A 16,819-nucleotide genomic window follows, 5' to 3' on the forward strand; every position below is an offset into this window, starting at 1 on the left:
TAACAGTAGCTTAAAGATTTAAACAAAAGCCTCTTCTAGATTGATTTGAAATACTCAGATCTATACAATACAGACAATTAAAATGTGAAGCTGTATCCATCTCTGGCAATATACAATCTAAAAGCTCAAAAGGCTCAGCAAGTTTTCTTAATGTGCTTTATTTATAATGTGGCACTGCAAAAAACATTCCTATTGAGCTATTTCTGGGTTGTCTATATCACCTTTGTATCTATTTTACTCAATAAAGTTCTCTGGATTCTGAGATGTTTTTTTCAGCCATTTTCATTTCCATTTCGCATTGTTATCCCACATCAGAGTATCTCACGTCCTAGTGATAAACGGAGAAGAGTTCAAGTCTTCCTTGAAAGCAGTGGGCACTGGTGCCTACCACAAGGAATGGACAGAGCCCAACAACAGCAGAGCATGGCAGCAATGTATACACCACAGCTGCCTTGTATAGGAAGAGAGGCTGTGGCAATCCAGCTAGAGTAGATTTTGAGCCATGGTTTATTTGTGGCACTGTTATTCTGTTCTTAAGTCACCACTATGTACATTTGTTAGCATGAATGATGTACCTAATGTGTTATTTTTAATCTAAATTTCAATTAAAATGTATTTTTAATCACAGTTCTCTTCCCTGTGCTGTTTTCTGTGTGTGTGCTTGCTTTCCCAACTTAGTGCTTACAACTAGCCTGTGCAAATCAGGGGAATTATCTCCCCACAACAGCACTTAAATTGTGCAATAATTCTAATCATAAAACATGACTGTATCATGCTGCACAACTGTGCTTACCATTTACAAGAAAGTTCAAAAACTGTTTAGTCTGTTGCCACTGCCACCCTAGATCTGTAAATTACAAAGAAACAGATCAAGTTGATGAAGAATTTCACTACTAAATGATGCATGCATGCGCAGGTGTCTTCAAAAACTCACATCTGCTATCTCCCAAAATAATCCCGACTGTACCTCAGAGCGCTGTTCTCTGTATTGTGTATTTGCAAACATAACTACGTCACAGTGGTCTAGATGAACTCATTTTGCCCTTCAAAGAAAACCTGGTAATAAATTCAGTACTAGAGAGCAGGTGTTACAGTTGATATGATATGAAAAAAAATCAACAGACTGTGATAGTGCCTAAAAAAAAAAAAAGCGAGAGACAGCAGTGATACAGAAGTATCAATTCATAGACAGAAATTAGGAAAATAAACAGTACCAAAGCAATGCTGTTTTCAGCAACTTCATTTTACTTTCAATAATGTTTTAGGATTCACTTAATACCTGTAGAATTTCATTCAGTAATGACAGAACATGTTTAGATTTTAACCCTCTTAAGTTTAGAGCACAAGAAAGTGGGCTGCAAGTGTTTAAGAATTTTCTTCATAACAGTTGAGTAGACTAATTCTCGTTACCCTAATGTATTATTTTGATAGTGGACATTTTGCTTCCCCATTTCAGCAGAATTATAAAAAACAAGTGAGACTTTTACATAGATCAGCCACCCTGCATGTTATCCTGACCTTTAACAGAAAAATCCCTATATTGTTCAAAACTATACAGAGCAAACAATCAGGAAAAAAGACTTTTTTTATTCTATGACACTGTGTTAATACAATAAATATACAAAACTTCTGAACTACTCAGACATGCAACAGAGAGACAGAAGAAGTGCATTTGTAGAGAACCATGACATTCACCAGGATGGCAGAGCATTGTTAGTAATTTACAAAATATACAAACATCCCCCAGATAAATAAAACCAACTCCTAAATTACAGATCAACGACTACAGACATTCCAGTGTTTAAACTTCATACTTTGTACTCAATTTGCCACAATACTACAAAATGACAAATTAAGTGGGTGCCATACTCTGATTAATAATTAGTTAATTAATAATTAATTAATAAGAGACTGTAAAATCTAGTTTGAGTTAGGTATAAAATATTTTAACAAATATCAGCCTTCTGTTGTCAAAGCTAAACTCAAACTTCTCCCTCCCTTTTGGACTGCAAAGTGTCAGAGATTTCTGGTTTAAACAATTCACGTGTAACTGAACCTTGAATTTCACTTAGGAGGTTTAAATCTGTACATTCAACCCATGACATTATAAATCAACGATCCCTATACATAGAACATTAAATATGTTTTCTCAAAGAGCAGTTAAACATTTGGGAAAAAAAAAAATCTACCTGCCAAACTCAGGTTCTATTCCTAATGTTTTTTCCATAATATATTCTGGTGATGTATGTTATTATGCAATATTAAAACTTAAATTAAATTGCAAGGATGATGTCCCTATGATTCATATCCAAGAGATATCAAAGAGAATTGCTTAAATTTAGATTTAAAAGTAATCCATAGTAGAGTTCCTCGATACAATCCTCAAGTTAAATTAAAAAGATTATGAAAAGAACAGTCTTGATATACAGCTGCTAGAAGCGTGATGCCCGATCTCAACAGAAAATTGAGGTTTTGTCTGGAAGGCTTTTAATAATATTCCACGCAAATTTAAGTTCAATGCTAGCATGTCCACTAGTATAGAATTTTAGAGCCCCTATTACACAGAATATTTAAATGACTTTTAACTTCATGATGCAGAGACTATTTAGAAGCAAGTATATTCATTAATATGAACTTCAGCATAGGTGAAACTACTACATTTATCCAAATTCAAGTTGGATTTAAAGAAATTGGTAAAAGAAAGGAGACTAATAGGTACTTCATTCTAACAGTACAATATTGATCCAGGGATTAAGCTAAGGGTTTTATTTTTTGTAATGCTCTTATGTTATTATGTTATTATACACTGTAGTGAAAAAGAATTAATCTATGAAAGTCTGTCCACATTCAGAACATGGAGGGGCCTCAGAATTTTATGCTCAGTCTTACTAAAGGTAATTCACTTTAAGAGCTGAATTCATTTCAACTACAGTGTGTACTTACTTATGCAGGTTGTAGGATGTGGTCCCTTCCTGTTTTAATTTTCTAAAACAGATTTAAAAAAAAAAGCCCAAGTATTGTGCATAAAACTCATGAGGCAATCCAAGAATATCAAATAGCCTTCAAAGGAGAGAAACATCACTTTATAGTAAGACTTGATTAAATTCTAGAATATTTTGATGGTACGTACCATTATGGATTGTTCAGTTCCACAGCACCAATTTAACCTCTTAGGCCTCCAGTTCAATGAGTTAAAATTTAACTTTGTGAAAGACAAAGATTTCTCACTTTTCCAACTCAAAATATTTTAAAAGCTTTTATTCCCAGCTTAAATCAAATCACAGAGATGGCTGAGTTGCGTTAAAATGAAATCATGTATCTGTTACATTCCATTGCTTAAAAAGCTTGATTTTAGACAATATTCCTGGTAGAAAATTAAATACCGTATATTTCGATTTTTGGACAAGCAGTAAACAGAGTGACTGACAAGGCTAGAGATTTAGTACCACTGTTAAACACAAAACTACACTAAAAAAAAATTAAAAAAAACCCCAAACACAAAAATACCACTGCATGTAAGAGGAAAGGGGGGCATGAAACTAGTGTTCTAAAGGTCAATATTTGTTTCTTTTCCAGCAAAACGATTACCTCAAGACATGAATACTGAAAGTAAAAATAGCAAATCATTTAGCTCTGAGATTGAAACCATCAGTTAACTTCCTTAAACTGTACACTGCATTACACATTCTATTACAGAGAATGTTTCTGCACCATAGTCATTTCTCACAGGTAGAGAATACTCCATGAAAATAGATACAAACAAACGCTATAATTATAAAGTGGTGCAGGTAAATTCTGGACCAAAACACTATTTAAACAAGATCAGATAACTCAACTGTATTCATGCAAACTTACAGGTTTATATCAAAAGACTTATCCAAAAAAAAAAAAAAAAAACAAGAAAAGAATTTATAATATCTATCTTACTTGTATTTGTCCTCTAGCAGCTGCTGAAATTGCAAAAGCAGTAGCCAAACCTAACTTTCTACATCTCTCAGTCTACCCCACTTCTTATAGCAGAAATAGGGAAAACAGTTCTTACAAAGAAAAAAAAAAAGATCCAAAGTGCTTTCTTGAAGTTAAAAAAAAAACAACACAGAGTGAACCACTAAAAAACCCTCCAAATTCTTAATATATTTATTTGATCATTATATACCACAATTCATTCTCAGGCCAATTGTTGAAATTATTTATCCTCCATAAAATATGGAAGGCTTTATATTCTAGAATGCAACACTTTAAAGAAGGGCAGAGAATGGTTATCTTTTTAAAATAAATAAATTTATAATAAAATAAAACAAACATTTCCCATTTTACCCATGCACAGCTGCAGAAGAGACAAACATGCTGTGTGTATTTTGATCTATGTTTTTAGGGAATATAATAAATGATTGGAAAATAAAGTACAATTAAAGAGAACCGTCATGACTTTTTATACGTCCCTACATTTAGTTACCCTTGAACGCATTCTGAGCTGCACTGGTTGCTGCTGTTGATGCGGCGTTGGCTGCAGCAGTTTGCACAGTTTTGTTGGACATCACTCCCGTTGCAAACTCCTGCTGTGCTTTCTCAAAACTAGCACCAGTTGTGCGGTAGAGACCATGCACCTAGGGAGATGTAAAAGCAGTGAAAAAAGTGTGCCGAGCCTTCCATTTCTTGGTAGAGTAATAGCAAAGTTTCAAACACAAAGCAGAGCTGTGTGGTGGAGAAATCTGGTTTGCTCATATGTTTGGGAAGATCCGGAAATGAGTAAACAGACTTTTTTTTCCAACAAATCCTACAACTTTTGATTGCCCTGCTGTGCATGGACAGTTTGACTGTAGGGATATCTGTAACTTTTTGCAAGTTCAGAGGGGTTTTGTAGGTCTTCACTAAAATGTGTGTGGTATCTACTGTCCGAAATAACATTTAAATACACAAACAGGCTGCATCCTTAGCATAACGCAGGACCCCATAGCTTGCAAAAGCATCTTCTGTCTCAATTTGTATAAAACTTGGTGTACTCATTAAAAGAGTTTGTAAGTGTGCATGTTAAAAGAAACAGCAGGAAACAAAACCGAAAAAGTATTTTTGAATCTACTGTGTCAATAACATTCTGGCGAACTTTTTTCTACGTCAATTTTTTAGAAACATCTTAATCTCTCTGATTGACATGGATACAAGAACCTATTAAGCTAAGATATGACTGAACATTAAAAAGCATAAAATATCCCAATAATGCAGACAAATATCTGCTAAACTAGTGTGATGACCAATTGCTCTGCATAATAAGCAAAGGTATTAAACAATATGGCTTATAATCTCTAGTACAACAAAAAAACAAATCCTGAGTAACTTCCAAGTACCCGAGTATTAAAATTAAAATGCTATTTCTGATTCATATTCAATCAAGTCACGATAAAGTTATCAAATAATATTACGAAGACATTTTCATTCAAGTGTAGCAGGAAAATTCATGTCGTAACTTTTTTCTTTGTTATAAATGTGACTATTTTTCACCCATAAAGACACACCAGGTCATATCTGAGTATGCATGTTTTTTGAAAAGAATCCAGATGCATGTGGTAGAAAGAGTGTAAAAAAATGCTCACCATACATTTTTCTTGTTTGTTTCTTTCTCCTGTACCTGAGTATTTATGCAGAAAACAAATAAGGAGAAGGGACATCTCCAGGCTATGCTTAAAATTTCTAGCTTACTGTAAATAGGCCAGAAGAGTTTGGGTATGTGAAAACCTTAAAGCGTAACTGTAATTGAGGTTGAATTATTAGAATTGCCAGCACACCAGCAGCAGCATTCTCAGTTACATTTAATCAAAACAACATAAAAAACTTACTAGTGCATTAGGATCTAAACTTATTCCTTCTGGATGGAAATTCACAAAAAGGAACCAAGCATCTTTCTTTGAGCTTTTATGCTACGCAATCATTAATTGACAGCAAAATGTTAAAATAATATAAGCAGAGAAATAAAAATCCTTTTCTGAGGTGCCAGGCATCTCCCTCTTCTATTGATTTTAATGGGAATGATTTTGATGAGAGCTGAAACTTAGCAATCGTTTGAATCACACTTCACTCAGCCTGATGAATCACCACAGATTTGAAAACTGCAACCTAGTACTACAGGTCCTACCTTAGTGTCCAGTGCACTCACCTACCCTTTCATTGTGGGCTTACCTCCCAACTTCTCTTATTCAAAGCTATCCTTCCCCATTTTAGTTTGCAGAAATAAGTGCGTTGTAAAAACAGCATTTCGTAACTCCATGACAGTATAAGCAAAAAAGTACTATAAAAGCACAGTTGTTAAAAGGTAAGGCGCATCCCCAAGAATATCATTTAATCCCCATTACTTTGTGAGAGACTACCTCTCTCAAGCAGGAAAAGCAAAATCCAGATCAAACATAGGAAACAGAAGAGGGGAATAATAAGTAACTTACCTTTTTAAACATAACTAATGAAATAACAGCAGATGCTGTGAAAAGTGCAGCTATGATTATCATCATAATGCCAACAGGGATACTCTTATTAAGACCAGTAAGAGATGAAATCCACCCACTGAAGGAAAAAGAAAAGACAAACTTTACTAGCACAGCACATGAATCATTCAACCACAGGTATCCACATCAAGGGAAGCTTTATAACCTCCTGGTTCTGATTAACTGAATATTTTTGAAGAAAAAGTCATGGAAATTATACATGAGCATATTTCTGTTCTATAATAAGCTTTTACAGCTTAGTTGCCATTTTCCCAATGAATGCAGTGAAACTATAAGGAAAATTTTAAAGATGAGGAGAGTTGTGAAGAAATTGAGAGACATTAGAGTTACTCATGACCTTTTGGGGTTTTTTTGGTCATACTATCATTTCAGAATAATTTAAGACTACATGACTTCGTGGAAGAGAAAATGTCCCTAAAAAGATAGCTTCTAACTTCTTCAAAAATAAAACAAAAACATGCCACACACAGAGAGCTTCTATGTGGGAAAACTCATTTAGTTGTATCCACACAGTGATGCTTTCTCAATTGCGGTTAATATATTTTTTTTAAGTAGATAGTGTCAGATTAATTAAGAGAAAAGATTGCTATATCAGTATCTACTTCAAACATTTCCCCGTTCTTTAAAATTGAAACACCGACATAAAAGTACAATATCAAACTTGAAGCCACAAAAAAGCAGGTTGCCTTAAGAAAAATAAAACATTAAGATGGAAAAGATTCTTCCACTGAAAAGAGCAAAAAATTTCTGTAAACCCAAACACCCTTAAAACTTTCCTCTACTTGTTTCAAATTGCTTTGATATCCCCTATGTCCAACTGGACTCTACCACAGAACTTCAAAATCCAAACTGTAATTAGCATCTTCTGATGATCTGGCTACTTTTCATACCCCTTCCCCAAGTATCCTTAAAAGCACACTCCACATACTTGGAGAGTTGGCCCTCTAAAATTACTTTTTAACTTTGTTCATGTCAATCAAGGTATCTATGAAAAAGCAAAATATTGGATTTGAGAGCAAAAATAATAAACCAGGATTTTTCCTTACACTCCAGTTCTAAAGCAATGATGTTTTGTCTGCCTTACATACATTTGGAGGTTAGCAGAAAACCACTGATACACAGAAGTGTCATTACCCAGGTACATTATTGCCAGTCATAGCTCTCTGCTATCAGCTGGCTACTACAACCACGCTTTTTGTTAATTCAAGTTTGTTGGGTTTTTTTTCCAAGAAAGATGACTGATTCCCAATAGCTTTTCCTTGTAAAATCTAAATATTAGACCTTGGAGCTTCAAATAAAAGCTATATATACATAAAAGCTTCAAGTAAAAGCTTATATACTTATAATCTATTACAGAATAAGGAGTTGACTTGGACAAATAAGCTTTTCAACTAATATCAAAGATATACAACTATATTCACCCAAATACAATGTTGACTTATTCTTCAAATTTTAGCCATAAATTTCATTAGTAAGTATACTAATATAATTAGAAATAACTAATGATACAAAATAATATTCAAACAGTATATTATTACAGCCTAAATTATTCTCATTTTCTCTAAGTTTTGCTTATTTCTTTATCCTAAATATAGAGCAAATAATAACATCTCCACACACCACTAAAATAGGGGAGGTAATGTATAAAAGAGTAGTTCAAAGTGGCTTACATTGAAAGATAAAATTTTGACCAGCCTAATAACAGAAGTACCTCACACTCTTGGGATATGTTTCACACGCTTTTCCTAGTTAAGAGTACTCCAAAAATGCTTTTCTGAGTGCTAAATGTAACAATTCCAGTGAACATAAGATTTTTTTTTTTAAAAAACACACACTGTATTGCAGTTGCTATATCGAATATGAGCGTTTGTCTTACAGACAGTACAATGCTACAGAAAACAGAATACTCACCAGTTTCCCCATCTTTGAAATCCTGCAGCTTGAAGTACATGTACAGCAAACTGACAGATATATACAAAGAAGAACACAAAGAACCTGAATGAACTGTCACTCCTGAAAGAGGGGGGGGGGGAAAATTAAAGCAGCCAGGAAATTTATGACGTTTTACAAATACTGTAGTACCAATCTAAAATTTTTTTTCTGCATGAACTAGAGGAAAAGTGCTTTGATTTATTGATGGTAACTTGAAATACCAGTAATTCTGTGGTTTTGTAGAGTGTTTATTTACTAGAGCTGCTGCTGCTTCTTTAATATAGTATTTTTGTCACTTGCACCTCTAACAGAGGGAAGAATAACAGCAAGATACTATTCCTTAGTGTTCTGTTCATCACACAGCAGGGCCTCTTAGACTAAACATACAACTTTTGCTACAATGCATGAAGAACAGAAGTCTGCTCCACTTTCAGACTGAAGTTCACAGTGCTGGCAGGATGGGAAGAAAATATTTTACTTGTAAGAGGACATAAAATCTAATATGGAATTACTGAAACATAATGCAGATCAGAATACTGAAGCAGCTGTTATTTAAAAACAAAATACACAAAATATGTTTGCTGTTTAAATTACTAAAAGGTCAGCCTGACAAAGACCGAAAGTATTAAAAGCCTGTAAAAAAACCCCAAATATAAACATACAGTCAAAATCTCAACAAAGACCTCAAGGTATTACTATCAAAACTAATGATCGCATGATATGCTTCCTACCAAATTTCTAAAGGAAGTAAAAATCACTTAAGTCACAGAACCAGATTTTGCCAATAATAGCTCTTTCTGCAGAAGGGAATTTGTTCATTTCTATTTATTCAACCAGTTCAGTTCAATAACTATTTCATTTTCAGCTGAACAAATGATTGAAAGTTGAATATACAAGTAGTAGTTTTCCTTTTCCAAACAATAAATATTCATTAAGAAATGCTAAGGATTTACTAGATCTAAAACCCTGAAAGATAACGTGATACTAAACTCCACTAAATCAGGAATAATAATTTCATATAAAACAACACTACTAAGAGAGAGTATGTAAGATTTATAATTAGTAAATGAAAGCTACCATTTTAAAATACTGGCAATTCTCTGTATTTTTAATTTATCTCAATTTGCACCCACATTGTAACCCAAGTCATGAATAAAAGTTAGACTAGTAAAAGAAAAATACTCTTCTCATTTTTTAGCCTTAAGGATATAAGAATTTAGTGTATGAGCAAATGTAAGTTAAACTATATGATTCTTCAAAGATGTGCGGATAGAGCAATACCTCCTTGGTTAGCAAAGAGAAACATCTCATTTAGTCTAAAGGTTATGATGTTCAACAATTTATGGCTATCAATCTTTCTCTACAAAAATTAGTGCATTTAAACTGAGAATATCCTGATTCATTTCGATGTAAAAAATAATTACCAAGAAATACTGTAAGAATACAGGAATTTAGAATCTCTACATGCTGATTTTCACAAAAAAAGTTCAATTTTGCATGCAAACCAACCATTCTATTTTTAAAGACTAAGATACCACACCTCAAGCTTGTAAAGTCTGCAAAATCCAGACTGCTAAAAGCTAAGAAAAATACGGGAGTTTGATTATGATATACCTGGTCTACTCATTCTTAAGAATCTCAGCCTACTTTAACTACAGACACTGCAGGTCACTTAACGATATAAGATTTTTTAAATGTAGAGTTTTATCAAATTCATTCAGGAAGCCAAAAATGGAAGACAAGCTGCTTGTGAAGGGATAGAGATATAATGAGAATTTTCCTTAAAATTGTTATCAGCCCAATACAAAGTTAAATATTTTCTACAACTATTATGCTAATGGTAGAAGCTATAAATAGAATAGAATAGAATAGAATAGAATAGAATAGAATAGAATAGAATAGAATACAATACAATACAATACAATACAATATTTTCAGAAGGAAGGAACCTACAATGATCATCTAGTCCAACTGCCTGACCCCTTCAGGGCTGACCAAAAGTTAAAGCACGTTGTTAAGGGCATTGTCCAAATGCCTCTTAAACACTGACAGGCATGGGGCATCGACCACCTCTCTAGGAAGCCTGTTCCAGTGTTTGACCACCCTCTCGGTAAAGAAATGCTTCCTAATGTCCAGGCTAAACCTCCCCTGGCACAGCTTTGAACCATTCCCATGCGTCCTGTCACTGGATACCAGGGAGAAGAGCTCAGCACCTCCCTCTCCACTTCCCCTCCTCAGGAAGCTGTAGAGAGCAATGAGGTCGCCCCTCAGCCTCCTTTTCCCCAAACTAGACAAACCCAGAGTCCTTAGCTGGTCCTCCTCATAGGACTTGCCTTCCAGCCCTCTCACCAGCTTTGTTGCCCTCCTCTGGACACATTCAAGGACCTTCACATCCTTCTTAAATTGCGGGGCCCGGAACTGCACACAGTACTCAAGGTGAGGTCGCAGCAACGCTGAATACAGCAGGATAATCACCTCTCTCAACCAGCTGGTTATACTGTGTTTGATGCACCCCAGGATGCAGTTTGCCCTCTTGGCTGCCAGGGCACACTGCTGACTCATATTGAGCCCGCTGTCAACCAGTACCCCCAGGTCCCTTTCTGCAGGGCTGCTCTCCAGCCACTCCTCTTCCAATTTATACTTGTGTCCAGCATTACTCCGTCCCAGGTGCAGAATCTGGCATTTGTTCTTGTCAGATTTCATCCCATTAATCATTGCCCAATGCTCCAATCTATCTAGATCCCTCTGCAAGGCCTCCTGTCCCTCAAGAGAGTCAACAGCACCTCCCAGTTTAGTATCATCAGCAAACTTGCTAATGGTGCATTCAACTCCTGCATCCAGACCGTTGATAAATATATTGAACAGAACTGGCCCTAGAATTGAGCCCTGAGGAACCCCGCTGGTGGCCGGTCGCCAGCCAGATGTAGTCCCATTCACTAGAACCCTTTGAGCCCTGCCCTTCAGCCAGTTCTTCACCCAGCACACCGTGAATCCGCTCATCCTACAGTTGGACAACTTGTCCAGAAGGATGCTGTGAGGGACAGTATCAAAAGCCTTACTAAAATTCAAAAAAACTACATCCACTACCTTCCCTTCATCCACTAGGCGCGTGACCTTATCGTAGAAGGATATCAAATTAGTTAAACAGGACTTTCCCTTTGTGAACCCATGTTGACTGTGCCTGATGATTGATTGCATTGTTCTTTAAATGCCTTTCAATAGCACCCAGTATGATCTGCTCCATAATTTTTCCAGGTACTGAGGTTAGACTAACAGGTCTGTAGTTTCCTGGGTCTTCTCTCACTCCCTTCTTGTAAATTGGAATAATGTTGGCTAGATTCCAGTCAGCAGAGACCTCCCCAGACTCCCAAGACCTTTGGTAGATGATCGAGAGGGGTCCTGCCGTAACATCTGCTAGCTCCTTCAGTACTCTGGGATGAATCCCATCAGGCCTCATGGACTTGTGAACATTCAGGTGATACAGCTGGTCCCTTATAATTTCAGTGTCCACAAATGGAAAGTCACTGTTCCCACACTCGTGGTCCTCCGACTCAGGGGACCGGGCAGCCCAAGTATTATTAAATTATCAGTATTATTAAAGACCGAGGCAAAAAAAGCATTGAATGCCTCCGCTTTATCTTCATCCCTCTTAGTCAGATGACCATCTTCAACAAGTATCAGTCCAATATTTTCTTTAGACCTCCTCTTGCTACTAATGTACTTAAAAAAGCCCTTCTTGTCTGACACAACATTGGCCAGTTTCAACTCTACTTCAGCTTTGGGCTTTCATGTCTTCTCCCTGCATATAGCTCTGTAATCTTCCTGTGAAGCCTGACCTTGCTTCCAGAGATCGTACAATTTCCTTTTCCTCCTGAGCTCCATGAGGAGTTCCCTGTTCAGCCAAGCTGGTCTTCTGCCCCGCTTTCTTGACTTTCAACACAATGGGATTGCCTGCTCCTGCACTTTTAAAAGGTGGTTCTTAAAAACTGACCAGCACTCGTGGACTCCTAAGCCCTCAAAAGCAGATTCCCAGGGTACTCTGCTGAATAGCTCCCTGAATAGCTTAAAGTTTGCTCTCCTGAAGTCCAGGGTAGCAACTCTGCTGACCTTTTTTCTCATTACACTGAAAATTTTAAACTCAACCATTTCATGGTCACTGTGGCCAAGACAGCCACCTACCATCACATCTCCCACGAGTCCTTCTCTATTCACAAACAGCAAGTCTAGGAGGGCATCTTTCCTAGTTGGCTCCCTGAGTACCTGTGACAAGAAGTTATCTTCCACAAACTTCAAGAATTTCCCAGGCTTGCTCATCACAGCAGTATGGTATTCCCAGCTGATGTCTGGGAAGTTGAAATCACCCATAAGGACAAGGGCTACCGATCCAGAGATTTCTCCTAATTGCCTATAGAATAACTCATCAGCGCTTACATCCTGGCTGGGCGATCAGTAGTAGACACACACTACGCCATCTCCTTTGTTTTCCATCCCCCTAATCCTCACCCAGAGGCGCTCAACCACATCATCACTAACTGTAAGGGCTGTTACAATCAAACCTCTCCCTTACGTACAGTGCAACTCCTCCACCTCGCCTGCCCTGCCTATCCCTCCTGAACAGCCTGTAGCCCTCCATCCCAGCACTCCAGTCGTGGGAGTCATTCCACCAAGTCTCGCTAATACCAACGATATCATAGCTCTGGGAACTGATCAATGCTTCCAGTTCATCCTGCTTGTTTCTCATACTGCGTGTGCTGGTGTACAAGCATTTCAGATGTGCTCCTGAACCTTCTGTGCTCCCAGGAGCAAATATTTTTAAAATATTTTAGAGGATATTCTATGATATTCCTAACTATTGCCGTTGACATTTCAGATACAGCAACTGAATTAATGGCAAACATTCTACTTGTTTCTAATGAAATCATATTAAAGGATTATCATAATGATAAACAAGCAAATTCGGGAATGTTAATGCATTTCAACAAGTGTAGTAATTTTTTTTACAATATACTAACAAAATAAATACACTAACTTAAGTCAAGCTGAAGTTCTTACCTGAAAGCTCCATAAAGTGGTCTGTACCAGCAGACAAAAGAACAAGGGGTAAAAAGCAAGAACCATAGGATACTCAATCCAAAATCAACCCCTCGCGTAGCATCAATGTAAAACCAGGCCAAACAGCCAAAGATATTAAGAAACAGTGTCACTGTATGGACTGCAGAAGCAAAAGCAAAAAAGTCTTAATTAAATTATGTTCATATAATAAATTACAGCTGTTAAAGTAATACCCAAACTGTGAATTATTAAACAAAACATAAGCATGCTGACAATAAATCAAAATCTTCTCTCAGCAATAAGCTGATTTTTATAGTTTTCTAACTTTTGGGTTAAAGCCAGTATTCACAAGCGAAAGTACTGAACATGAAAACTCATGAAGTGAAGAAAAAAAAATCCATTATAAAAATAAAATATTTTCAAACCTAAAATGATGAAAAAAAGAGGTTTCTAGAGCTGCAATAACTGATACTTCTTCTACAGTAATTACTGCATACAGATATTTGCACTTTTCTTAACATGCTGGTTATTTATTTTCGCTTACAATCAGGCAAGTAAATGAGTGCAGGACTGTCAGCCTTAATATTACAATACAAAACTACTGGATTTTTTTTTTTTTTAGAGAAAAGCTTATAAATTACATAAAATACATCATACATTTAGCACTGTACACATTCTAATTTGAAAAGTGAATTTTCAAAAAACATCTTTTAATGAAAAGCTCTTTGTCTTACACATAATAAAGCAAAAAAGCCTACTTAGTAAAAAAGTTTCTCAGTAAAACAAGATCTGCAAGAAGCCGTTCTAGATCCTTTAATACATATTGCATATTCAAATATTTCTTATAACACTGGTCTTAAACATCTGCCTTTTTGGTGCTCAGTTCTTAGCTCAATACTGGCATTTTCTCATTGGCAGACCTTGTTACAGGTTAACTTCTGAATTTCTACTAAAGAAAATGCATTGGCATTACAACTGCACAGTTTATTTCAAATATATTTAGTTCCTGGAACAGAAAAAGATACAGCAGTAGTAAGAAACATTACAACTACTACTTTCATGCTATCTGGCACAAAAGTTATTTCTACCAGACGTAAAAGATGAACATGAATTTCTGTCTTTGTTCAGCAATAACTAGTGATTCAGAAGTAATTTTGCAATCTCGGAGGACAGTTTCTGTCCTCGTGGACCAGGACAAAATACATTATTTATAATTGAGAGTGCACAAGCAGCTCCTTACAGCAATGATTTTTTAAGTCTTCTGTGGTTTAACCCCAGTTGGCAACCAAGCACCACACAGCTGCTCGCTCACTGTCCCCCTCCCCTGGTGGGATGGGGGACAGAATCAGAAAAAAAAAAAAAAAGGCAAAACTCTTGGGTTGAAATAAAAACAGTTTAATAGGACAGCAGAGGAAAAGAAAATAATAATTATAATAATTATAATAATAATGATAAAAGAATATACAAAACAAGTGAGGCACAATGCAATTGCTCACCACCTGCTGACTGATGCCCAGCCAGTCTTCCCCAGCAACAATCACTGCCCCCCGGCCAACTCCCCCCAGTTTATATACTGAGCATGACGTCATATATGGAATAGCCCTTTGGCCAGTCTGGGTCAGCTGTCCTGGCTGTGCCCCCTCCCAGCTTCTTGTGCACCTGACAGAGCATGGGAAGCTGAAAAGTCCTTGACTAGTGTAAGCACTACTTAGCAACAACTAAAACATCAGTGTGTTATCAACATTATTCTCATCCTAAATCCAAAACACAGTACTATACCAGCTACTAGGAAGAAAATTAACTCTATCCCAGCTGAAACCAGGACAGTATCCACCCTTTATTCCATACCGTCTACGTCATGCCCAGGTCCTACCCTTTCCAATACAAGGAACAAGAGTAAGTGCCAGATTTTGCACCTGGGACATGGCAACCCTGGACGTACATACAGACTGCGGAACGAGAGGCTGGAGAGCAGCCCTGCAGAGAGGGATCTGGGGGTTCTGGTCGATGGCAAGTTGAACATGAGCCAACAGTGTGCCCTGGCTGCCAGGAGGGCCAACCGTGTCCTGGGGTGCATCAAGCACTGTATTGCTAGCCGGTCAAGGGAGGTGATTGTCCCACTCTACTCTGCACTGGTGCGGCCTCATCTTGAGTACTGTGTGCAGTTTTGGGCCCCACAGTACAAAAAGGATACAGAGCTACTAGAGAGTGTCCAGAGGAGAGCCACGAGGATGGTGAAGGGTTTAGAGGGGAAGCTGTATGAGGAGCAGCTGAAGTCACTTGGTCTGTTCAGCCTGGAGAAGAGGAGACTGAGGGGAGACCTCATCGCGGTCTACAGCTTCCTCACAAGGGAAGGAGGAAGGGCAGGTGCTGATCTCTTCTCCCTGACGACCAATGATAGAACCTGAGGGAATGGCAGGAAGATATGCCAGGGGAGGTTTAGGTTGGACATTAGGAAAAGGTTCTTCGCCCAGAGGGTTGTGGAGCATTGGAACAGGCTCCCCCAGGAGGTAGTCATGGCGCCAAGCCTGACAATATTTAAGAAGCATTTGGACAACGCCCTCAGACATATGGTGTGATTTTGAGGGTTGTCCTATGCAAGGACAGGAGCTGGACTCGATGATCCTTGTGGGTCCCTTCCAACTCAGGACATTCTATGATTCTATTATTCCAATTAAACACCACCACTTTTCCTGTCTTTTGATATATACACACAGATATTATGCCCTTAGTCTATGGGCCATCCCTCTAAAATGTCCGTTGAGTTCATTTAGTCCATGACTTTGGGCTTCATCTGTCATAACAGTCTTTCAGGGTAGGAGAGATGGTGTGTGGTGTTGGACCGTTGCATGCTGAAGCCAGTTCTGGTTCCATCACATCTGCACTTCACTTGGTTTCATCAAAGTTCATTCTTCATTAATCTGGGCGATTCATAGAATCATAGAATCATTAAAGTTGGAAAGGACCTCTGAGATCATCAAGTCCAACCTGTTAGCCTAACTGCCTGGTCCACCTCTAAACCATGTCCCTAAGCACCACATCCACATGCTTTTTGAATACTTCCAGGGACTGTGATTGTACCACTTCCCTGAGCAGTCTGTTCCAATGCCTAACCACTCTCTCTGTGAAGAAATTTTTCCTAATATGTAATCTAAATCTCCCCTGGAACAACTTGAGCCCATTTCGTCTTGTCCTATCACTTGTTACTTGGGAGAAGAGACCTACCCCCACCTTGCTACAACCTCCTTTCAGGTTGTTGTAGAGAGCAATAAGGTCTCCCCTCACCCTCCTCTTCTCCAGACTAAACAACCCCAGCTCCCTCAGCTGCTCCTCATAAGACT

The 16,819-nt window shown here is 37.5% G+C and overlaps 1 protein-coding gene across 2 annotated transcripts in view; it reads right to left on the reverse strand.

The window, feature by feature from the left end:
- Nucleotides 1-4,448: 4,448 nt before the first annotated feature.
- Nucleotides 4,449-16,819, reverse strand: part of LOC309601804 (secretory carrier-associated membrane protein 1-like) — a gene marked incomplete at both ends in the record, with an annotated part of 79,793 nt that continues 67,422 nt past the window's right edge. For both annotated transcript variants that reach the window (XM_082334937.1, XM_082334936.1), the window contains 4 exons: nucleotides 4,449-4,607; nucleotides 6,435-6,552; nucleotides 8,406-8,507; nucleotides 13,479-13,638. In XM_082334937.1, the coding sequence (XP_082191063.1) occupies nucleotides 4,449-4,607; nucleotides 6,435-6,552; nucleotides 8,406-8,507; nucleotides 13,479-13,638 (539 nt within the window). The remainder of the gene's footprint in view (nucleotides 4,608-6,434; nucleotides 6,553-8,405; nucleotides 8,508-13,478; nucleotides 13,639-16,819) is intronic.

The sequence above is a fragment of the Platalea leucorodia genome (assembly GCF_965183815.1).
Source record: "Platalea leucorodia genome assembly, chromosome: W".
NCBI classification, from domain to species: Eukaryota; Metazoa; Chordata; class Aves; order Pelecaniformes; family Threskiornithidae; genus Platalea; species Platalea leucorodia.